General features: G+C 52.3%; 1 protein-coding gene across 2 annotated transcripts in view; it reads left to right on the top strand.

The window, feature by feature from the left end:
* The window catches only part of Pik3c2b (phosphatidylinositol-4-phosphate 3-kinase catalytic subunit type 2 beta), a 62,369-nt gene that overhangs the window by 13,045 nt on the left and 25,555 nt on the right, over positions 1-23,769 (top strand). Inside the window, exons 2-12 of one of the 2 annotated variants that reach the window (XM_013360815.4) lie at positions 7,349-8,368; positions 11,561-11,661; positions 12,229-12,383; positions 12,695-12,815; positions 15,792-15,903; positions 16,038-16,117; positions 16,287-16,350; positions 18,041-18,187; positions 18,829-18,862; positions 20,019-20,214; positions 21,314-21,436. In XM_013360815.4, the coding sequence (XP_013216269.2) occupies positions 7,436-8,368; positions 11,561-11,661; positions 12,229-12,383; positions 12,695-12,815; positions 15,792-15,903; positions 16,038-16,117; positions 16,287-16,350; positions 18,041-18,187; positions 18,829-18,862; positions 20,019-20,214; positions 21,314-21,436 (2,066 nt within the window). In that variant the 5' untranslated portion in view covers positions 7,349-7,435. Of the gene's footprint in view, positions 1-7,348; positions 8,369-10,686; positions 11,005-11,560; positions 11,662-12,228; positions 12,384-12,694; positions 12,816-15,791; positions 15,904-16,037; positions 16,118-16,286; positions 16,351-18,040; positions 18,188-18,828; positions 18,863-20,018; positions 20,215-21,313; positions 21,437-23,769 lie in introns of those variants that run through there. The other variant, XM_040278611.2, reaches the window with a different exon arrangement.

Genomic DNA, 23,769 nt, shown 5'->3' with positions numbered 1-23,769 from the left:
TGACCTGCTTTATGGAGTCTTTCATGGGCTGGCCTCTTCTGGGGAGTTTTCCCGACCCAGACAGGAATCCTGGAGAACTGGATTCCACCGGGCATCAGCCTAAGAAACTGAACCTAGGCTGAAGGTGACAGGTGATAATCTGGGCTTTGCAGGAGGCCTGGGTTTGCAGGAAGAAAAAGGTGTGCTGAAGCCAAGCTAGGGAGGAGGAGGATAGCAGATGGGGGGAGGGAGGAGCTGAAGGCAGTGACTATGTCCTGAACCCCATACAACCCATTTTCTGTGTCCCCTTCCTGAGGAGGGGCCTCAGCCTCTTACCACACAGCACCCACAGTACTTTCAGAGAGACCAGGATTCCAAGGTGTTGCTGTTCCCAGGTTTGGCTTTTTGGATTTGGGATGATATGAAGGTTGCATGTGATGATACTCAGGAGGCCCCCCTGCTAGAGGTCAAGGTTGGTAAGGGGAGGTCATCCTGGGGTCTTTGCTTGTCCTCACCAACATCCTGCCCCATCACCTTTCTCTGGTTGGTAGAGGTAGTGGAGGAGTCCTTTGAAACACCTACGGCCCTACAGGGACCTGGGGCTCACTGAAGGAGAAGGGCAGGTTCGTGGGGCTGTGGCTTCTTTCCCGGGAAAGAAGGAGGCAGGGACCAGACAAAGGGGATGTGGCTGTTCCGGCTCCCGGGATGGTTCCTGGGTTAGGAATCCACAGCTGCCAAGGCTTTTCTTCCCCTTTGCCAAACGTTCCATTCAGCTGACTGCCAGCTCCAGGTCCTGGCCCTGTGGTCTCAATTGTCGGCTCTACAGGAAGGAATATTCTGAGAGGAGCCACGAGCTGCTCACGTCTTCCACCCCTGTCTGTTTCTTTATACACAGAGCCCAGCGTCTGCAGGAGCGTGCTGGGAGTTTCTGAGCTGGGGTCTCGGATGGAAGCTAGCAGAGCATGCAGACTGGACTGTCTCTAACCACGTCCAGCAGGCTCCTAGCCCCTGTTCCTTTGCTCATCTATATCTTTTTTCATTTTTTAAAAAATTTTAATTTGTTCTGTATGATAGCAGAATGCATTACTTTTCATATTACACATATAGAGCACAATTTTTCATATCTCTTGTTGTACACGAAAGCCTCTCCTTAAAACTCTTTGTGTATACACACACACACACACACACACACACACACACACACACACTAGGGATTGAACCCAGTTGCTTAGGGTCTCACTAAATTGCTGAGGCTGGCTTTGAACTGGCAATCCTCCTGCCTCAGCCTCCCAAGCTACTGGGATTATAGGCATGCACCACTGTGCCTGGCTTCTTCTTAAACTCTTGTGTCTAGTTTAGCTTCACATTAGTGGAGAGTCCAGGATACACCCAGGCAATGAGAGATGGAGAGTGAGTCCTGGTAGGAAATGGTGAATTACTCGAGGTTGCTAAAATTTGACTAAGAAGATGCTAGAGAGGAAATAAATGAGTAGGAAAAAAACACAACAGCTATTTTCTGTGTCCTCACATTTGGGGCTAAAGGAGAACTGCTCAGAGGGAACATAGGCTAGAAAATAGACCTTATTGTCTTCTTGGTATACACGTGCTTCAGTAATGGACTGAATCAAGATGCGTATAGAGGGCTGGGGATGTGGCTCAAGCGGTAGCGCGCTTGCCTGGCATGCGTGCGGCCCGGGTTCGATCCTCAGCACCACATACCAACAAAGATGTTGTGTCCGCCAAGAACTAAAAAATAAATATTCAAAAATTCTCTCTCTCTCTCTCCCCTCTCTCACTCTCTCTTTAAAAAAAAAAAAAAAAAAAAAAAAAAGATGCGTATAGAGAGGTGTATGAGACTGTCGGTTTTTGTTTTGTTGTGTTTTTGGTATCAGGGATTGAACTCAGCACTTAACCACTGAGCCACATCCGCGGCCCTTTTTATTTTTTCTTTTGAGACAGGGTCTTGCTAAGTTGCTGAGTCTGGCTTTGAATTTGTGATCCTCCTGCCTTAGCTTCCTGAACCACTGGGGTTATAGGCGTGCGCACCACGTGCCCCGCGGAGACTGTGGGTTTTCAATAAGGAAGCAGAGGTCAGATGCACATCTGTTGGAGGCAGGGAATTGGCCTGCTTGACCTCATTCCTGCTGGAGGAGTGTGGTTCCTGGTACAGGACATATTGATATCACTGTCAGAGCTAGAGCTGGGGAGGGACAGCTGGAGCAGGGCAGCCAGTGTGTGGCATGAGGTCTGGGGCTGGCAAAGCCTGCAGGATTGGGGTGTGGTAATTGTAGGTGTTGGGGGATGGATAGAGCAGAGGTCCTCTCTGAAGAGAAAAATCTAGAAGCCAAAGGGGTTAAGTCCTTATGCCCTCCAGTCCCCTGGATCCTGTCTGTCCTGAGGGGAAGTACTGAGGGGCCCTTCCTAGGGAAGTCCTAGAACCGAGTTCTCTTCCCTGCCTAAAAACTACTGAAATGGTGGGATGCCCAAGGCCCCAGGTGCTTAGACTCCACTCTTCACCATCTTGCTTGAGAGTTCCCCATTTCCCCTGCCCAGTGGAGATGGGCCGAGACATGTATGGCTGCCCAGTTTTATACCCCAAGGGGGGACTGAATTATTTAACACATGCGTCCATCACCTTTGCTAGATTCTAAGCTCCTTGGAATTGTGCCACAGTCACCTGAATTCTGATTCTCAACACCCTTTGGGATCCAGTTCTATGGCTCAGGATGTGGGGAGATGACCCAGGCCCTTTAGGTTCTCCCAGTCCTGAGCCAGAGCAATGCTGGCACGGCGCCCTCCCGCAAGAGAGCAGGAAGCTTCTCTGCCACGGCTTCAGTGGTGCCCTCGGCCCCTCCCTCCTTGGCAGGGGTTCCAAACAGAGCCAGCTCCTCCGGAGGGAGGGCTTTCTCCCTTTCTCTCCCCCATTGACTCTGAACCATTGTGTGGCTCTGCCCTGACCCCATTTCCTCCCTTCCAGCCCCTAGCCATCTGTGGGCAGCTGTGTAGACTGAGGTTGGTGTCTGGTGCTGCTTAGACCCTGGCACCGACCTGCTCGGCCTAAACATGTCCCCTTCTGTTCGGTTTCTTCTTATCTTCCTACGGGTTCTGAAACCCTCGTCTGGGGGTTGAAATCTGGCTGCACTTCTGAATCACCTGGCGGGGGTTGGGGGGTGCTCTGGAAATATACGGAGTCCAGGGATTCACCCCACTGAATCAGAGCCTCCAGCGGGAGGGGCCAGGAATTTATGTGTTTGAAACATTTCCCAGATGATGATTGCAGTCATTCAGGTGTGGGCTGTACGCTGGATCATGTTGTGTCAATGTGAAATTTTGTAGGTGTGCTAAGGGCATCGTGTTTACAGAGGAGAATGACTAGAGGCAAAGTGGTGAAGCAGAGAGAGAGAGAGAGAGAGAGAGCGAGCATGAGTGAGCACAAAGCAGCACATGCAGGTGGGGATAGGAAACTGACCTTTCCAATCATTTCCATCTGTTCTCTTGAGAGATGGACACTAGGAGAGAACACAGGACTGCCAATGTGCACAACTCCAGGGGGCGCCATTCACTTGGTTTCTTTGTCGGGATGCCACTGATATAGAATACAAAGTGTGGCATGCTCTTGGGGTTGTGTGGTAGCGGTGCTGGCCTCACATACCTCTTCCTGGATGGGCTGTGGAAAAGAAGGACAGAGGCCCTCACTCACCTGCCCTCTTTCCTGAGACCTATGTGACTCTCTGTATATGTATTTTTTTAATGGAATCCCTCGTAGCCCTTAAGGACTAAGGGACTAGAGCAGTTTCCCATGTGTCAACCCAGTCGAGGCTGCTTCAGAGAAACCGAATTGGGGTAGGGAGGAGGCAGGAAATAGGAGACCTGATTCCTAAAATACTTGGCTCCCACTCCCCGAAAATGAAATTTGGGGCTTAGAGCAAGCCAGCTCGCTCTGTCTCAAGGTCATTGGGACTGGTGGCTGCCTCCTTTCCTGTTTCCCTCCCTGGTTTCCCTGTGCCTGGCTGCTGGTCTCTGAATGCTCACTTCATTTTGGAGGTGGCTCTCCTGGACCTGCAGGGGATGCTGTTTGTCCTGTCCCGTCACCGTCACCACGTCCACTCTCTCAGCATCCGTGTGAGCCTTTAGGAAGGAGCAGCTGCCAGCTTGGCCCCTGGTGTGACATGTGTCAGCACAGGGTGGGCTTCCTTCCCTGAGTGATGGGGGAGTGGGGTGGGGGGATGGTGGTTACAGAGGGCAGCCGGCCTTTCCTGTGTCTTGGGAAAGCCTCAGGAGCAGGGCCTGCTTGGCTCACCCCTGGGGTTTTTCCTTGCATTTTCTATGACTTTGGAGTCCTCTGAGGAATTTCACATTGGGGAATCCATAGGTCTGAGTCAAAGAATCTCAGAGCTGGAAGGCACTGCATGGGGTTTTCCTGCCTATCTGTAGACCTGCTTACAGTTGCCACACCCAGCCCATTTACTTTTGAAACCCAGACCTGTGTTTGAAAGACTCTAAGGAAAGACATCACCTGTATCCTGGTCAGCCTCTCCACGTGGAAAAACATAGAGAGGTGCCAGGAAAAACCGTTCGGTGCCAGGGTCTAAGCAGCACCAGACACCAAACCTCTGCCCTTATATTCAATATTCACAAAGAATGTTCAGGTACCCTCTTTCTCCGTGGAAGTAAGGCGAATTGGGATCTTGAGGAGCTTAGTGGGGGTGACAGATCCCGAAACCTGTGATTTTTTTTAATATTTATTTTTTTTTAGGTGTAGATGGACACAACACCATGCCTTTATTTTTATGTGGTTCTGAGGATCGAACCCAGGTCCCACCCGTGCTAGGCGAGTGCTCTACCGCTGAGCCACAATCCCAGCCCGAAACGTGTGATTTTGAATAAAAGAATTTAAGCCCATGTTTGGAATATGTATAGGTAGCTGTGTGGAGCAGAAAGAAGGGATCCAATCTGGGGGTTCAGAGAAGACTTCTTACCTGATCTCTTAGCAAGTCTCGGAGAGGTGAGTTAGAGTCACACAGGCAAACGGGACCAGGAAGGGCAGCCAAAGGCAAGGGTTAGCGCTTGAGCCACATCACAGAGGGATCAAATACACAGTGATGAACGGGTTGGGGATGAGCTGGAGGTGAGTGGGAGATGGGGGCAGATGATAAAGGCTTTGCGGAGGAGTCAAATAGAGAGCCATTGAAGGATTGGTTGTTAGCAGGGGAGTGAGATGATCCAATTTACACTTCAGAAAGCCCTCAGGCTGCTCTGTAGAGAAAGCCTTGGAGATGGGAAGATTAGGAGGAGGAAGGACTGTTAGGAGGCTATTGTACAGAGAGGAGATAAGAGCTTGAATTAGGACAGCCCAGTTAGGATGGAAGGGAGCCCTAGTCCGGGGAAGTCCTGAAGGGGAAGAGACTTGGCAGTTCTTGGTGATTGGATGTGGGGGCTGAAGGAGGGAGGACACTAGGGTGTCTGTTGAGTTTCTAGTTTGGGGATAGAATATGCCACTCAGGAGTCAGGAAGGAGGAGCAGGGCGTAGGGAGTAAAGAAGGTGACAGTTCAGTTTGGGCCATCTGGATTTTGAGATTCAGGTGGGCAGATGAACTTGAAGGAGAACCAGCACCTGTGGGTGGTGGGATAGATGAGACTGCCTGAGCAGGGGGGTCGTGTGGTGACAATGGCCAAGAACGGCAACCTGAGCCAATACCAGCATGTCAGGACTGGGCAGAGGGAGAGGAGGACAAAGATGGAGGCAAAAAGCAAGAAAGAAAACTGCATCAAAAGCCAGAGACTTAGGAAGGAAGGGGATGGTCTGCAGAGCCAAGTGCTGCAGGGACTTCTGGGCAGAGGGAAGTGCCTGCTGAGCCGGGCAGCCTGAGCATTGTTGCTGGAAACGCCAGATGACAGTCAGTTAAAGAGGGCATGGGAAGGGAGAGTTGGGGAACATCAGGTATTGCTGCTCTCTTGTGAAGGATGGCGAGAAGGGAAGAGAGCAGAGGACCAAGCAGCGAGGGAAGGTGTTTAGGTTGTAAGTAGTGGGGGTGACAGATCCCGTTTTGTTTCTGAGGCTGGAAGAGGCCTGTTGATGGGCTGAAGAGAGAAACCACATAAGGACAAAAGGTTGAAGTACAGGAAAGTGAAGGGAAATCCAGTAACATCACCCTGGAGGAGATCAGTGGTTGGCACATGAGCAGAAGAGGGTTGTGCCGATACATGGGGTTGGAAGAGAAGCAAGTGCTCTACCACTGAGCCACATTTTATTATTAAAAAAATTTTTTTTGTAGTTCTAGATGGATAGAATATTATCTTATTTGATGTGTGTGTGTGTGTGTGTTCCTGGGCATTGAAACCAGGGCCTTGATGCATACAAGGCAAGCACTCTACCAACTGAGCTATATCCCCAGCCCTTATTGTAGTTTATCTGTTTTTGTCAGGTGCTGGGGATTGAACCCAGGGCCTTGCTGCATGCAAAGCAAGCACTCTACCAACTGAGCTATATCTCCAGCCCTCAGCATAGCTAATTTGTTTTTCATCCATGTGCATGCATTAATCAATAATTCATTCCTTTTCCTTGCTGAGAAGAATTCAATTGTAAACACATAGACATACCACATTTTTTAAAAAGTTGTTTGCCTAATGATGGACATTTGGGTCATTTCCAGTTTGGAAGTATTGCAAATAAGGCTTCTGTGAATATTTGTGAATATTTCTAAATCTGTGTGGATATATGCTTTCAATTTTCTTGGGTAGGTACCAGTCGTTTGCAGTGTGGGAATTGAACCCAGGGCCTCCTGCATGCTAGCAAGTGCTCTGCCATTGTGCCCTCCTACATCCCTAGACAGTTATCCTCTTTTTTTTTTTTTTAATGTTTTATTTTTGCAATTCTGGGGATCAAACCCAGGGATGGTCTACCACTGAGCTATATCTCCAGCCCTTTTTATTTTTTCATTTTGGGACAGGGTCTCACTGAGTTGCTCCGGCTGGCCTCAAACTGGCAATCCTCCTGTTTCAGCCTCCTGAGTCCCTGGGATTATGGGCATAAGCCACCACGTTCATCCCCTTTAAACTGGAGAGTTGGCTCCTCTAAATTTTTCTTCTTGTCTGATGAAAGGCACCCCTCTTTTTCCTTGGGGCATATAGGAGAGAGATGAAGATAAGAGTTAGTGACCAGAGATGGAGACATGTATAGATGAGTGGGTGGGGGGATGGATATAATAGATGAAGTTGACCTGGTATCTCATTTTTTTCTCCACCTCTCTGTTTCCCATCTGTGGTAGGCACTGAAGTGACGGGCACGAGCCCAGACTATGTCACCTACATCAGCTGATTGATGAGTCTCTCTTTGTGGCTGAATGATATTTTTACTCCTCCTCTGCAGGTATCCAGACACCATGCTTCAGCCCTCCAGTCCTGACATTGGCAGGAAGTAGAAAGCTTCCTTCTGTCGCGTGCCCCCGTCCTCACCATGTCTTCGACTCAGGGCAATGGGGAGCACTGGAAGTCCCTGGAGTCAGTGGGGATCAGCCGCAAAGAACTGGCCATGGCTGAAGCCCTGCAGATGGAGTATGATGCTCTGTCCCGTCTCCGGCATGATAAGGAGGAGAGCAGGGCTAAGCAGAACCTGGAGCCCTCTCTCATCAGCTGGGATGAGCCTGACTCAGACCTCTACCACAAGCCCGCGGCAAGGCAGGGTGACCTCAAGCTGTTACGCGGTCTCTCTGGCTCTGATCCTACCCTCAATTACAACTCGCTCTCCCCGCAGGAAGAGCCGCCCAACCACTCTACCTCCCCGGGCCCCCAGCCTGGCCCAGATCCCTGGCCCAAAGGCTCACTGTCTGGAGACTATCTCTACATTTTTGATGGTTCCGATAGGGACCTCTCTTTGTCCCCAGGACCAGGGAATGTAGATGACTCTTGCAAGAAACTGTCCCCACCTCCTTTGCCTCCCCGAGTCTCTATCTGGGATACCCCTCCCCTGCCTCCCAGAAAGGGGTCCCCCTCATCCTCCAAAATCTCTCAGCCCAATGACATCAACACTTTTTCTTTGGTGGAACAATCCTCTAACAAATTGTTGGGGCATCGGATCCTGGAAGAGGAAGAGTTGCCAGGAAATGGGGGGCAGGGGCGCCTGCTGGGGTCTGTGGATTATGACGGTATCAATGACGCAATTACAAGGCTCAACTTGAAGTCAACCTATGATGCGGAGATGTTGCGGGATGCCACTCGGGACTGGAAGGAAGGCCGAGGGCCCCTGGATTTCAGCAAGGACACCCCTGGAAAACCTGTGGCCCGGAGCAAGACCATGCCCCCTCAGGTGCCTCCCCGAACCTATGCCTCCCGCTATGCCAACCGGAAGAATGCGACACCAGGCAAGAACCGCCGGATTTCTGCTGCTCCGGTGAGGACCTCACTGTATTTCTTCTGTTCCCCTTTTCCCATGTCATTCAGAAACAAGGACCAGGCCCTCTTCTTTGCTGTTCCAAGTTCAAATCTGCCAAGTACTCACCCTTTAGTCCTCTCCTCCCCTCTTCTGCCATCGGGAATCTGGGCCCTGGTGGGTAAAGGTCCAAGGTGGGCTTGATTGTGTGTGGGGGCGGGGCAGGAGAGGGACACCAGTAAAGAAGAAATGGGCACGAGCCCAGATTATGTCACCTACATCAGATTATTGATGAATCTCTCTTCATGTCTCTTAGCCAAAAGAGCCCTTTCTGGGGTTAGGAGCTTTGGAATCCTGGTTCCTAGCATGTGCTGACCTCATCATGTAAGGACTATACCAGGAGTTAGGGGATTTGTCACTAACTCTGGGTGAATGGCCCTGTGGACTTAAGCAAGTCGTTTCCGGTGCCTGAGGCCCTGCTCTGACAAAGCGCTGTGCCACCTCGAAGCTCGTTCATAATATTAGCCACTTGTTTAGTGCTCTCTGAATACCAGACCCCGATCCAGGTCTCCACAACAACCCTGCCTGATGGTCCAAAGCCCCACGTCAAGACATGGCAGAGCTGGCATCCAACCCTGGTCTCCCTGTCCCAAAGCCCCCCTCTTCTCCTCCTCTTCCTCCCTCTCCCTTTCTCTTTTCTTCCCTCTCTCCCTCTGTGCCCAACCTCCCCTGTCTGTCCCTTTTGTGGTGGTAAGAACTACAGAACATAAGACTTAACCATCTTAACCATTTTTAAGTGTACAGTTCATTGTATCAAGTACAGTTGCATATCGTGTGCAGCTTCACTGCTATCCATCCCCACCCACTCTTTTCCTAGTGAAAATATTTAGGAAAAAATAAAACCATGAGAGTAATTTGACTTGCATCACTATGTAGTATAAAGTAGCAAAGTCTCTCCGTTTCGCCCCAGGTGGGCTCCAGGGCAGCTTTGGTCTGTTTCTGGCTGAGAGAAGTGTCCACAGCATCTCCATGGGTGGGACCTAAAGCCTGCCTTGTGTGTCACCCTTGGCCCCTGCCAACCGTGGCCTCAAGGTGTCAGGCCTCTCCCCCAGGGCTGACGACTTCTGTGGCTTATCATCCCACCTCATTCCATCCCCGTTTCCTCCTTATCCATTGTCCAAGGGGTGCTGGGGCTTTCCCACCTCACACCCAGCCTTTGGGATCCATCCCAGTTCTGAAGAGCTACTCAGTCCTTCCTTCCTCTGCTCAGAGAGTCCCCCCAAAAGCAGAATCAGCTCCTGGGATAAGCCACCGCTCCAGAGCTCAGGGCTTTTTAAAGGCCCTGCTCTGAGAGGTGGGGCTGCTCCCGCTATTTATAGGGACTAGGAGATTCCTGTTCCTTGCTCAGAGCTGGGCCTTGCTCAGGCCACCCCGGGAGGTGGTCAGCTCTGTCCTCTCTCCTGCCTCCTCCACTCCTTCACCCTGCCCCCATCCTGAGTGTCATCAGAGTTCTGAGAGGGAGCCCTGGCTGGAGGCTCCTTGAAGAAGCACGGGCAGAGCAAGCGTCTCTTGCCAATTTGGAGGGGAAATGCGGCCTTGGTCCTCCCCACCTCAGCTGGGGGCAGGGGCTCAGCCCTCCGGGAGGGGGGATCCCTTGGGCCCTCGGCCTGTACCCCCACCCCGCCTTCGCCGGGCTTCCAGCCGGAGGGACCCTCATCCCAGGCCTGCTGAGCCCTCTCTGGAAATGGCTGGCTCCAAATGCCAGCCTGGTACCCCCGCTGCCAGCCTCTGCCTGGCAGACTCCCCCAGCCAGCATCGGGAGATGGCACCAGGGCCTGCCAGCCGGGCAAACGTAAGTGGCTTTTGTCTTCCTCCAGTGCCAGTGAGTGGTACGGAAAGGGCATGAAAATGGCCTTCAGTAGCCATTCTGTTCTGCCCCTCTCCCTCTCCTGCCTTGGCCTCCCTGCTCCTCTCTGTCTCTCTCTCTTTTGTGGGTTAATTGCTGACAGTGGTTCTATTGTTTTGTCCGGGACACAGGCATGCACTTGGCAGAGCCAGGGCCTCACATGCCAACTGCCCCTACGACTGCCCTCCCCTCTGTGTCCCCCACCCCACACAGCCAGGGGAGCAAGGCTGCTGAGAGGGTCACCCAGAGAAAACAGTCACATATTCAAATGGGGAGCTCAGTTGCTGCCATCTGCCCTGAGGGGCAGGGAGGACCTGAGAACAGCCAGTGGGGAGGGTGAGAGATGAGAGGTGCTGGTGGTGTGGTGTGCACAGACCCAGCATCAGGCTCCGCCCTGGAAGCAGCTGTTAGAACCGGCTGCCTCTCCTGCAGTGGGCTGAGACTCCCTGGAGCGCAGGCCTCCTTCTCTGGGATGGCCGACCTGGGCAGGTTGTCAGGCAGCAACCTGTCAGCACCAGCTTGCCACCTCCTTTTTCCTCCTTGACGCTCATTTGAGGACTTCTTTAGGCCCCTCCTGGGTGATTGAGAGCAGCTATGGATGGGAAACAGTTGTGAGTCTTGTCTGACAACCCCAGCACCACACCATGCTCTGGGAGAGGAGGTAGGCCAACCAGGGCAGGCTGTCCAAGTTGCAGCCCTTCAGAACCAGCAAGCTCCGGAGCCAGCAGGAAGGAGCCAAGCCTTCTCCCAGGTTCTCTCCTGCCCAGACCTCTGCTTTGACACTTTCTTCCTCAAATAGCACTTACAGAGAAGGCACATGTGTCTGAGTCACCGTCTACCAAAGGGCTCTAGATCTAGCTCCCTTTGCACCTCTGGGATGTCAGAGGGCCAAGCCCCTCCTGGGACCATCTGGAACCCCTGTCTGCCCTGGCCTCAGTGGAAGGGCTGGGATAAATGGCCACCAGATCAGCTCCCACTTCACCTCTGGGAGCCTCCCCAGGAAAACTCTCACCCTGCTTGGCCGCACAAGGCCCACCTGGCTGCCCCGAGCTGGTCAGAGACTTGTCCACGGCACCCCACTTCCATACTCAGCCCAAGAGTCAACTCTTCTCTTTTAATGTGGCTGTTGGTCTCCCAGGATGGCACACAAGTGTATTTCTGGATTTTCTATATCATCATGCTCCCCTTTCTCTGTATCGAAGAGCTGGAAAGTCTTCACCCCTAGAGTCTGGTTTAGATGTGGGAGTCCCTTCACGAAGGGGGTGCTATAGGGGAAAGGCACTGAGTGGGCTGCTCTTCCCTTCAAGGTGGTCTCCCGGCACCACACTGTCGCCAACGGCCACGAGTTGTTTGAAGTCTCAGAGGAGAGAGACGAGGAAGTTGCCGCGTTTTGCCACATGTTGGATATGTAAGAGTTCAAGAATGGGTGCGGGCTTGGAGGATTGGGGTGGGGGAGGAGGGTCACCCATTTCTGAACTTACTTTAGAAGGAAGAAGAGCCTCAATTCAGAGCCATGGGATGCCTCTCAGATCAGGTGTCTGCAGGGTTTTTGAAATCTTAGAAGCCTCATATTTTTATTAAAATTCATCTAACAATCCAGTCGACCTCACCACTTTAGGCCGTGACCCTCAGTGGCCCTTAGGAGCACCCAGGTAAAGATCAGAGTGTTCTCTTGAACTGAAAAAAAAAAAAAAAAGGAAATGGATGTATCAAAGTTTTCTGTTAAACTTAATATGGAAATCTTTGTCATTTGGAACTCTCTCTGCTGTTCCACTGTGGGAAATATTTTGCAACTGTAGCCGAGAATGAAGAGGCCAGTTTCCCACCAGCTGCCTCCCCACAGCTCCCAGTCTGACACTCAGAGGGCTAAGCTGAGTGGGGACAGAGGGACCCTTGGCCAGGAGGGTTCCCACAAATCTCTTGTCAACTACTCTCTGAAGGCACAGCAAGGGCCCTTCTCCCTCTTCCTGCACAGCCTTCGATCCGGCTCTGACATCCAAGACTACTCCCTCACCGGATATGTCTGGAGCGCTGTAACCCCGAGCCCAGAACACCTTGGGGATGAGGTCAACCTGAAGGTGACAGTGTTGTGTGACAGCCTCCGGGAGCCACTCACTTTCACCTGCAACTGTAAGTTAGGGCGGGCATGTGAACTGGGGGAGGGGTAGCTATGCTTTGGACTGTAGTTACGAACCTTTGGTCTCCATCCCACCTCACCTTGTGGTCCATGGGGATGGAGAGCAGTGGGGAAGAGACTGGCTCCGGGGCCATCTTTCTGTGTCCACAGCGACTTTCTTAAACCTCAAGCTGTTTGTTTGCCTGCATCATGTGGTTGGCAGTGATGCGGGAGAGGGCTTAGCTGGGGACAGGAGATCAACAGGGGCCGAGCCCTGCTTACCCCTTGCCCACCACTGTTGCTTTCCCCACCCTGCTCTTTACAGGCTCCTCCACAGTAGACTTGCTCATCTACCAGACCTTGTGTTACACCCACGATGAACTGAGGGAAGTGGACGTGGGGGACTTTGTACTAAAGCCCTGTGGACTGGAGGAGTTCCTTCAGAAGTGAGTGAAAGGGGGCAGAGGCTTGTGGGTGGGGCAGCACCTGCCTTCTGGAGGCCTGGGGTGTAGGACTTGGGAGGGGGCTAGGCTCCTGCACTGGCAGCTCCGCCCCCTCCCTGCAGTCAGGACTCCTGCTTTCTGGGCACACTCCGTGGCCACGGCCACGTTGCACTTTCCCCAGGAGCTCCGTTTTCCAGCAGAGTTGGCTGGATCCTAAGCCAAATCTGCTGTGGAAAGTGCTTGGAGCTGGGATTAGGCAAAGTTGATGAGGTCCTATCTGCTTGCAGACTTCTGCTTGCAAAGATGTGCATACTGGGGGAGGGTGGTTTCTCCTCTCTCCTCAGGATGTGTGGTGTCTTCACAGCTGAGGTAGCAAGACTAGGCAGAGGCGCCCTCACGGAACCTAGAGGAGAAAATACAGTTGCTGTCTTCCCCTTCCCCTGCCAACACTCCTTTGTCCCGCTGGCCCATGCAGCAGGTTGTCCTCCTCCCAAAGGCTGGCTTCCAGCTCCTCTTCAGCCAGTGCCCTCTGCAGAAGGCAGCGTCCCTGGAAAGTGTGATGTGGACCAGCTGAAGCAGCCCCCTTTCTGCTACCCCAGGGCTCTGGAGGGCTGGGCTGCAGGGGAGGCCGAGGCAAGGTTCCCACCCCTGGCTGGTACAGTTGTGTGGCAGCAGACAGATCAGGTTGGCCATTGCCCAGCATTTCCAGCCACTTGGAAGAAGCAGGCCCTGGGAGTAGAGAAAGGTGAAAGCCACACTCCTTCCATCAAAGAGCCTGCTGGGTACCGCTACTCATTCCTTCTTGCAGGCAGGTCTAGATACCAAGATGTTCACCCATGACTAGACCACAGGATTGGTCGTCAGGAATGAAGATTCACAGCTGAGGGTAGCAGGACTAGGCAGAGGCGCCCTGGCGGAACCTAGGGGAAAAAATACAGTTGCTGTCTTTTTTGATCGATTTCAACCTTAGGGATATTGTGGGATCTTTTCTGGTCTCAGCCTCCTCATCTGGAGACAGAGGGAAAGGAAAGGGACAAGCCCCACAACTCCGGGGACACATTCAAACATGCCTCGTGTGGTTCTTACTTATGTCCTTACTTCCCCTAGAGGTAATAATAGGGATCCTAGGTCAAGGAAGCCCTAGGCAGCCTCCACTTTTGGAGGAAACAAGGGCCGTCGTGGGTCAGTTGGGCGCTGGGAACACCATTACGCCGGCTTGAATTTTGGCTTGCCATGAACTTGTTGTGAAGTCTGACTTTCAGTGTCCTCAGAAAAGAATGATGAGGGTTTGGGTTGGGAGTGTAGCTCAGTGGTAGAGCACGTACCTAGCATGCATGAGACCTTGGGTTCCATCCACAGCACCCTCCCCCTCCAAAAAAATTGGTGAGGATTAAATGTGATAGGGACCCAATGAGCAGTCAGTGAATACCAGCAGGAAAAGATCAGCCCAAAGAGAGGTCTTAATGGGGCTCTGGATGAGACATGTCCCACCATTTCCCTTGCAGCACCCCTAGTCCTGAAGCCCCTAAGTCCAGGAGTAGTAGGAGCTGTCAGGTTCTGCCTCTCTGCCAAGACCCAGGTAGAATATTACCAAAGTAGTGGGACAGGGTCAATGGTCCTAGGGTCACACCCCTTCCACTCTGCCTTCCACGGAGAAAGTCAAGCAGGCCCCTTGAGACCTGGCCCAGCAGCCCTCTCACCTCCTGAAAGTTCTTGACCTAGCTACAGGCTCCTGACATAGGACAACTGCCCTGCAGTAGGGGTGGCAAGGACCCTCTGGAAGTTTTAGGAAATCGCTAGTTCCCAAGGAACCCCTCAGGATTCCTATTCCATGCCTGGCAGGAGGGGCTGATATTGGTGGTGGTGGGGAGTGCGGGTCCAGGATGCAGACTGCTCTCAGATAAGAACCTTGAGACACTCCTAGGGGAGGGTTGGGTTTCCTGCCACCTCCCCCACCCCCACCGCATTCTTCCTTCCTCCTAGACACTCCCGCTGGGGCCTGCCCCTCGGCCCCGCCTCCCTACCCCCAGGCTTTGGCTGCTCTTCAGTCTTAGCAGTTTAGGCTCCAGATTAGAGGCCAGGCCCCTCAGGATATGGAGAATCCCCTAAATCCTGACTGGATTTGGACTGGCCTCCAGTCCTGCACCTCCACTGGCTTCTGCACATTCCCCTCCCTTTCACACCCCTCCCCTCCCCTCCCCTCCATTTTTGGCCTAGATTCCCAGCTCTGCTGAGGAAGGAAGTCCGTTTCCGGCTTCTGTTACCCAGCTGCTGAGACCTGGCCCAGGCTGCAGTGTTGGCCTGGAGGTGGGACTCCCTCTGCCCTTTCTTGTGGGTTTCCTTTCTAATTAAGGTGTGATTTGGAAGTGAGGAAGGGGCTGGGTCCCAGAGGGGCTCCCTAGGCCTCCTCCTCTAAATTGGGGTCGGGAGGAGAGTCTCCTGTCTGGAGGCACTTTTTAGGGAGCCCAAATCAGGCGGGACCCCCAGAGGAAGGGAGAATCAACTTGGGTGAGAATCATCATGATGGACTTGCTTGGTTTGGGACCAGCATCTTAGTCGTTAATATGGAAAGAGGGTGGGAACACCAGAGCCTGGGCACAGTGGATCTCTCTTGGTTGTCCTCTACACTGAAGCTAAGAGATGGGGTGTAAGGAGCTGTCCCCTGAGAAACCCCCTCTCCTCCCCACTCACTCAAGCAGTTCCCAGCCTGGAAATGAACCAGTGATAACAACACAGGTACGAAATACCCGAGACAGCCAATATGTGTTCAGCCCAGGGTTGTTTGGGTAGATCCTTATGCCTTCCCCCGTCTCCCCCATGACATTTTCCAGGAGCCCAGGGTAGGGCCTGCCACACAGGTCCTAGCCCCACTCGGACTCCTCTGGTTTCTTCCTGGTTCTGTCTCCCCAAGGCAAGGGTATGTATCTCTTCCCAAGGACTCTCTAGGATGCTAATGGCCTTGTCCCCCTACCCCGCCAGCAAACATGCTTTGGGCAGCCACGAGTATATCCAGTACTGCCGCAAGTTTGATGTTGACATCCGGCTACAACTCATGGAACGGAAGGCTGTGCGCAGTGACCTGGCCAGGACGGTCCGTGCGGGGAGTGGTTGTTGGGTACCCAGCACCGGGGAGGTGGAGAAGTGATATGGGGCACGTTAGGGGAGTGGAGTGGGAGTGCTGAGATAAGGACATCACCCCTGCTGAGCAGAGCGCTCTGTACACAGGTGAATGATGACCAGAGCCCCTCCACCTTGAACTACCTCATCCATCTGCAAGAGAGGCCAGTCAAGCAGACCATCAGCAGGTGAGTAGGGGACCCATACTCACCCATCTTCAGGGGTCCTGGAAAGAATGGGAACCCTTGACATCAGAGCCCAATCCCTAAGCAGAGGACAGGGAGGGAAGGAATGGGTCTGCCAGAGCTGGGTCTTTTGTGACCTCTCCTGTGATTTTTCTCTGCCCCCAACTCCCAGGCAGGCCCTGAGTCTTCTGTTTGACACTTACCACAATGAGGTGGATGCCTTCCTGCTGGCTGATGTGAGTACATGACTTGGAGCTGGACCAGGGGAGCTGCTGGAAGCTCCTCTGCCTCTTACCTGGGCTTCCTGGGACCAGCCAGCACCACCAGGCATCTGGGTAGAGCTGAAACCTTGCTGGCAGAGTCCTTCTTTCCATCCCCCTCGCTCACCGGCCAGCCAAGATCACTACTGGCTGTAGAGCAGCTGGCAAGCGTGTAGAAAGGGGTTCCGCTCCCAAATAGAAGAAGTAGGTCAGGAAGTGTGTGCTGATCCCTGTCTCTGGAGTAGGACATCTCCAAGCAAAGGGAACTAGAGTTGTCTTCCCAGTGCCACACTTGAATGTGCCTTGGCGTGTGCATCCCACCAGCAATGTTCAGGAACCTCGGGCTTGAAAGGTTTCATTGAGCTGGTGTCACAAGTAGAAAACCCTCAGGAGGTGGAGGGTCCCAAATGCACAGAGGGGCCAGCGCCCTTTCCACCTAGACTAGTGAGGAACCTCACACCTCTGAATTATGAGAATAAACATTTGCCCAAATGTCAGGAAGCTAAAAGCAAATCTGCTTTGAAGTGACCTTCAAAAACAACCTTTCCTGCTGGGCGTAGTGGTACACACCTGTAATCCCAGTGGGAGGCAGGATCACAGGTTCAAAGCCAGCCTCTGCAATTTAGAGAGGCCCTAAGCAACTCAGTGAGACCCTGTCTCAAAATTAGAAAGGAAAAAAGTGTGTGGGGGAGGAGCTGGGGATGTAGCTTAGTGGTCAGTTGCCCTTGGGTTCAATCCCCAAAATCAAATAAAAAAAATTTAAAAAACCCTCTCGCTTCCTTGATCTAGTTAGCATCGTGGATCCTTCCTTGTGGGGAGCTGGACTCTGTGTCTAGCTCATCCTCTCCCCTCTGCCAGAATCCCTTCACCAGTAGCCTCTACTTAAATATCTGCAATGACGAGAGTTCTCTGACCATTCTGCGAATTGTGGCCCTTGCTGTGCTGGCAGGTGCTAGGGCTAGAAAAGTATAAGAATTTTCTTAGCCTTTGGGCAGCTCGTGTGATTAGACAAAAGCGATAGTGAGTCGAGAGAAAAGGACAGCAAGGAGTTAATGAGGAGCCCCTGGGGGGTGCTGGAGAGGGCCACTGGTGGGGAAGCCCTTGTCAAGGAGCTGGTAGAATCTTGTCTGGCCCTTAATTTAAATGGATGTAATTAATCAGCTCCCGACAGGAGAGGGGATTCCACAGGAGGAAACACGGGAGCCAGGTGCAGGGGGAGGGTAGAGTGGGCTGTCTATGGAAGTGGCATGGGTTGGCCTGGAGGTTGTGTACTGAGTTAGGAGAAATCAGAAAGTGGGCAAGGAGGCCTGCACGGTCTCTTTGGCCTCATTAGTCTTCCCTACAGATCAATTTTCTTCCACCTGCAGCCCCTGAGGGAGACCTGTGTCTGTCTGAATAGTAGAAGTGGCCAGGGGCAGACGGATGAGGCTGGGAATGAGAGGTGGTTGGGGGAATGGGCTGGGGTCCTGGGCCTGGCTCATTTAACATCAGATGGTTTGCTGCGGATGCAGGATGTTTGAACACGAAGCATGGATTCCACTAGTTCTTCCTTAGAGTCATTATCCCCTACACTTCCCGACTCACTCATTTAAGTGGGGAGGGGGAGGATTGGGGGCCACCAGTGTGAGAGCAGAGCTGCCAAGCCTCACAGTGTGGTCTCCCACAGGGGGACTTCCCGCTGAAGGCCGACAGGGTGGTCCAGTCTGTCAAGGCCATCTGCAATGCCCTGGCTGCTGTGGAAACCCCTGAGATCACCAGCGCTCTCAACCAGCTGCCCCCCTGTGCCTCCCGCATGCAGCCCAAAATCCAGAAGGTAAAGAGGCCTGGGAAGTGGGAGAGGAACGTTCATAGGTTACTGCGTTGCTGGGGTGACTAGGTGACCCTTTGCTAAAAAGACTCTTCTTGCTACTTCTGTCTTTTAAGCAGTACAAACACAAGAATTCTTGGAAAATGGATGCCAAGTGCATCCCCTCTTCGAAAGGATGAGGGTGGGCCAGGGCCTGCCCCTGGGACGGATTGTGCAAGCCCTGGCCAGTCAAGGCTTATTCACAACCACCCAGGCGTTGCCTCACGGTCTGCTTATCCATCAGGGTACAAAACCAAACCCGGAGGAGAACGTCCCAAGAGCCAGGGGCTCTGTGACGCCACAGTGGGGGCTGTGTGCCGTGCAGATGGGGCTGGCGACACAGACACTGTGATCCTCTCAGCCGAGCGGCCTGGGGTTGGGCTTTTCATTAGGGTGGATGCAATGACGATTTTTATCCCCATCAGCTCCCTCTGTCCATCATGCGGCTCTGGTAGAAACCATTACTCCATCCTCCCTGGGGAGTCTCTGCTCCTCACATTTCAGCCCAGCCTAGCCCAGATGAGTGCAGCTGTACAAAGCCCTTTTTCCAGCTGTGATGAAAAAGGCCATGGTCCTGAAGCTCCCTCCCTCTTCTTTTTACCCAACAGGATCCCAGCATCTTGGCAGTGAGGGAAAACCGAGGTAAGGGGACTGCTGTCCCTCTTTGTCCCTTAGGAGCAGCTAGAAACTGCCAGCTCTGCCTCTTTGATTTATGTGGCCGAGCCTGGCCTGCTCTGTGTGTGTGTGTGTGTGTGTGTGTGTGTGTGTGTGTGTTTCCCTGCAAGGTGTGGACACAGCTGGAGCCCACATTGCTTTCCACAAATCATTTTCTCATTATTGTTGCTAGTCATTCCTGTGGTGTTCTGGAAGGGGTGACGAGGTGGGATAAGTGTGTTCGGGGGGCGGGGAGAGCGAGGTGCAGCCAGCCCTCCCACCCAGATGGGAAAGCTCCCACGTACGTACGTAGGCTGTGCTTCTTCTCCAGGCTGCTCACAGCCCCTTCGTTTCCAATTTAGAACAGATCTTGGGAGAGTGAGAAAGGATTTTTTCACCAGGATTTCTCTAGGACTTCCCCATTGAGACTTTAATGCAGAACTTTGCCTTAAAAGCCTTTGTTGCTGGGAATCGTACCATGATTCCCAGTCTTTTAGGTTTCATGGACCAATAAAATGCCCCCAAAAAGTATTTGGGGGACCAACACAGAATCACCAGCATTTTTTTTTTTTCTCTCCACATGCCAAACTCAGAGTCTTGCACGTGCTAGGCAAGTGCTCTACTGCTGAGCGGCTCCCCCAGCCCTGCTAGCTTTTGACTTTGCCAAGAAATGACTTTTTGAAACAACTGACAGTTTCTCAGTACTATCATTTGCTAAAAGGAAAAATATTTGAACACAATGATATAAGCGGTAATATGTAAAAACAAGGACCATGTTTGAAACCAAGTAGCTTATTTCTTTATGCAAAGCTCAGGATACCCTCCTTCTCTTTTCCCATTTCTTTTTTTCCTTTTTTAAATAATGCCATTGTGTTTTTCATAACTCTATTTATTTTTTCTGTAGTGCTAAGGATGGAACTCAGGGGCCTCACACAGGGTAGGCAAGTGCTCTACCACTGAGCCACAACCACATTCCCCTCTTTTCCCATTTCACCAGAGATGAGTGAGCTTTGTCACGGCTGTTAGAAACGGACGGGCATTTGGGGACCCCTGTCATAGACTTGCCCATTCTGGCCAGTGCCACGACGACAAGATGGTGCTTGCTGAGGCCTCACAGTTCCTTCTTGACCCCTTTCTTTCATAGAGAAGGTCGTGGAGGCGCTGACTGCGGCCATCCTGGACCTGGTGGAGCTGTACTGCAATACCTTCAACGCCGACTTCCAGACCGCAGTGCCTGGGAGCCGCAAGCACGATCTAGTCCAGGAGGCCTGCCATTTCTCCGGGGCCCTAGCCTTCACTGTCTATGCCATCCACCGTATCCCCATCACCTGGGCTACCAGGTGAGTTGATGCTCAGTACCCTCTGGAGAGTCACCTGAGCTTAACTTCCTCTTGGCTTCTCGGGTCTGTCTACCTACGAGTGACCTCACGTGACACCTCGGTGCTAGGATGTGTGGCGTTGTGGTACCACAGGGCTGAGGGGGTGAGCCAAGTGCCCGAGGGGAATCCAGGCTGGGACATTCCTAAGAGTGAAAGTCCTCTAGGAGGTGGAGAAGCACCTGCCATTCCTTCTCAGCGCTGTCTGCCTCAGCATCCCTGCCCCCTCCAGATCCAAGGCCGGCTGAGGGAGACAGGCGACAGATGGCCAGTTCCCAGATAGAGTGCGTGCCCCAGGCCAATGACTGCACTCCCCTGCAGACAGCACAATGGGAGGGGCGGGGAGGTGGGGGATAACCCTTTGTCTGGGGTTCCTTAGGCCTGCAGGGGTGGGTGGGTGGAGGAGACGTTCATTTGGTAATCCTGAGCTCCTCCACTGGGTCCCCAGCATCCGAGGCCTGGGGGAATAGGCATTTGGTCCCACCCCACTCTTACTGGGCCCCTTCCCCCTCTTTTCCCTTCCCCTTCTCTCTTTGTTCCTCACTTAATGTATTCCTCTGGGCGATTGGCAGAGAACAAAGGAGGCAGCCTGGGAAACCGGGGCCTTCTCTGACCTCTTCTGTCAGGCACCTGTCATGAGCCACAGGGACCCCCATGTGTTGGCATTCATGGCCGCATATGTCGTTTTCCTCCCCCACCCGCTTTCTTGTGCGCATATGTATGCACACGCGTGCGCGCACCCACACAAACATACACATGCATATGTGTTGGGGCACACGCCGGACTGAAGCTGACCTTGGAGAGTGGGCTGGATGGCCATTCCCGTTATAGGAAGCAAAATCTCAATGCTCAGCCGGGAGTCGGCTATCAGCAGAGGGATTCAGACTTCTCTCTGAGCATGCTTCCTCCCATAATGCTTGCTTGGCCTGTCCTTGACCCATGTTTCAGTTTCCAGAAACAGAGCCCTTCTACTGGGGGGAAGTGGGGTTTGGCAGGAAGGGGATGCAAAGGTTTGGGTGACTGAGACGGGTGTTGGGGGTTGACTTCCTTCTGTCTTTCGTAGCTATGAAGATTTCTACCTCTCCTGCTCCCTCAGCCATGGCGGCAAGGAGCTGTGCAGCCCGCTGCAGACCCGAAGAGCCCACTTCTCCAAGTATCTCTTCCACCTAATCATCTGGGACCAGCAGTAAGCGTCCCCCCAACCCCCGACCCCTGCTCCTGTGGATCTGCTCATTCCTGGGAATGTTCCTGGGCAGATGAACAGACACAGACTGGGGGCGAATGCCTGGGTTAAACCAGGCTCCCTCACTACCCTAACCAGACAAGTCACTCATCAACCCTGAAGTCTCCATTTCTTTAACTCTTCAATGGGGACATGTAAAATTTCTACCAATCAAGTCATTAGGAAGATCCAATGAACCGTGTCCATAAAAGCTCTTTGCAATCTATAAAGGGCCATGTAACTGTTAGTTGTTAATTTAAATAATGTCTTGTTGCTTTGATCTTGTCTCTCTTAAAGAGTTTAACTAGTCTGGGGGACTCTCGTCCTCTCCCTTCTTCCCAGAGTTCCCTTAGAATAGGCAAATGGTGGCTGGGGGTGGTGGAACACACCTGTAATCCCAGGTCCTTGGGAGGCTGAGACAAAGGGTCACAAGTGAGCCGGGTACAGTGGCACACTCCTGAATCCCAGTGGCTTGGGAGGCTGAGGCAGGAGGATCGTGAGTTCAGAGCCAGCCTCAGCAATTTAGTGAGGCACTAAGCAACTCAGTGAGACCCCCGTCCCTAAATAAAATACAAAATAGGACTGGGGATGTGGCTCGGTGGTCGAATGCCCCTGAGTTCAATCCCGGGCACCAAAATAAATAAAGAAAAATAAAAAGAGCTGGGAATGTGGCTCAGGGGTAGAGTGCCCCAGGTTCAATCCTTAGTACTGGGAGGTGGGGATGGGCCCAAAACAAAGAAAAGGCCAAGGATCTTGAGCTTTGTCCCCCATAGATAGAGAAGGGAGGTTTTCTAGAGAAATGAGATGGAGCCATGGAATAAGGCTCTGGTTCTAGTTCTGACTCTAATCCTACGTTTTCTCCAGCTCATCTGTGCCTCAGTTTCTCAAAATGAGAAATGGGGACATTTGCTTAATTCGGAGGCAGTTGCAGCACTGAAGTAAGGTAGGCAGGTTATAAATATGAAACCACGAATACAAGATAGTATTGATAGGGGCTGGGGTTGTGGCCGAGTGAAAGAGCGCTTGTCTACCCTGGGTTCGATCCTCAGCACCACATAAAAATGAATAAATAAATGTCCAACTACAACTAAAAAAAAAAATTTTAAAAGATAATATTGATTACCATTTAATAATAATGGCAATTTGATGTCAGGAAGGTAGGGGTCAACCAAGCAAAGCAGGAAGAAAATGGAGGTGAGGTGGCCTTGAATTGAGGTCTGTGCTGTCTCCAATTCCCCCACCTCCAGATGGTCAGACCACCTCTTGTTTGCGGCTCCCAGCTTCACTTCCCCAGACTGACTGTCAGGGTCCTCATTTGCAGATGCTACTCAGGTATTTGGAGTGCAGATTAAAGAGACCAAGGAGGGTCTTTGAGGAGGCCAAAGACGACCAAACTTGTAGACCGAGTCTGCAAATGTCGGGAGGGGTGGGATCTGACATTTTACAGATGGACAACCCTCTCTCCTGTCCTTCACACTTAAGTAATTCTTTTTTTATTATTATTTTTAGTTTTTAGTTGTAGATGGACATAATGCGATATTTTATTTATTTATTTTCATGTGGGGCTAAGGCTCGAATCCCAGGGCTTCACACATGCTAGGTGTGTGTAAGGCACGTGCTCTACCGCTGAGCTCCAATCCCAGCCTCACACTTAAGTAATTCTTAGAGCAATAACTGCAGTTGCTGGTAAATCCGACAACTATCAGGGCTGGAGATACTCCTTGGAGACACAGGATCATTCCATTAAATGGCCCTTGAGTTTCACTATCCCCTTGGGATTTCTTCGGCCTTAGTTACTGCTGATGTCCAGGAGAGCGGTGCTATACAGTGTTCTGGCTCAGGAGAACCACAAGAAATTGACTTTAGATACTTTTCTCAGACAGAATCAGAAATACAGAAACAGCCCAGCCTGCCCAGTGGGTCTCATTCTGTTCCAGGTCTGAGATCTCCACCTTGAATCTAAAGGGCCAGTCTCCTGGGGCGCTGGCCCTGTGGAGGGCATGATCTCAGCCCTGCAATCCAGATGCGCCACCTGATACATGTGGGCCCTTCTTAGTCAAGACCATGGCATTCAGGAGAAGGCACCAAACTAAGGGGTTTGGAGCACAAGCTTGGCCTACCGTCCTCTCCTTCTTACTGTAGATGCCATCCTGGGCAGCCATTCACTCTAGGATGGGGACAATAATAGGGCCCCCCCTACAAGGTTGTTGGAGGAGCAGTTAGGAGGAAACTGTAAGTAAAATACCTGGCTCAGCACCCAGTGCATAGCTAATGCTTTCTTCTTCATTGTGGTCTTC

The sequence above is a fragment of the Ictidomys tridecemlineatus genome, chromosome 10 (genome assembly GCF_052094955.1).
Source record: "Ictidomys tridecemlineatus isolate mIctTri1 chromosome 10, mIctTri1.hap1, whole genome shotgun sequence".
NCBI classification, from domain to species: domain Eukaryota; kingdom Metazoa; phylum Chordata; class Mammalia; order Rodentia; family Sciuridae; genus Ictidomys; species Ictidomys tridecemlineatus.
Note: the sequence above shows the minus strand (reverse complement) of the source record. Positions and strands in the feature narration are given on the sequence as shown.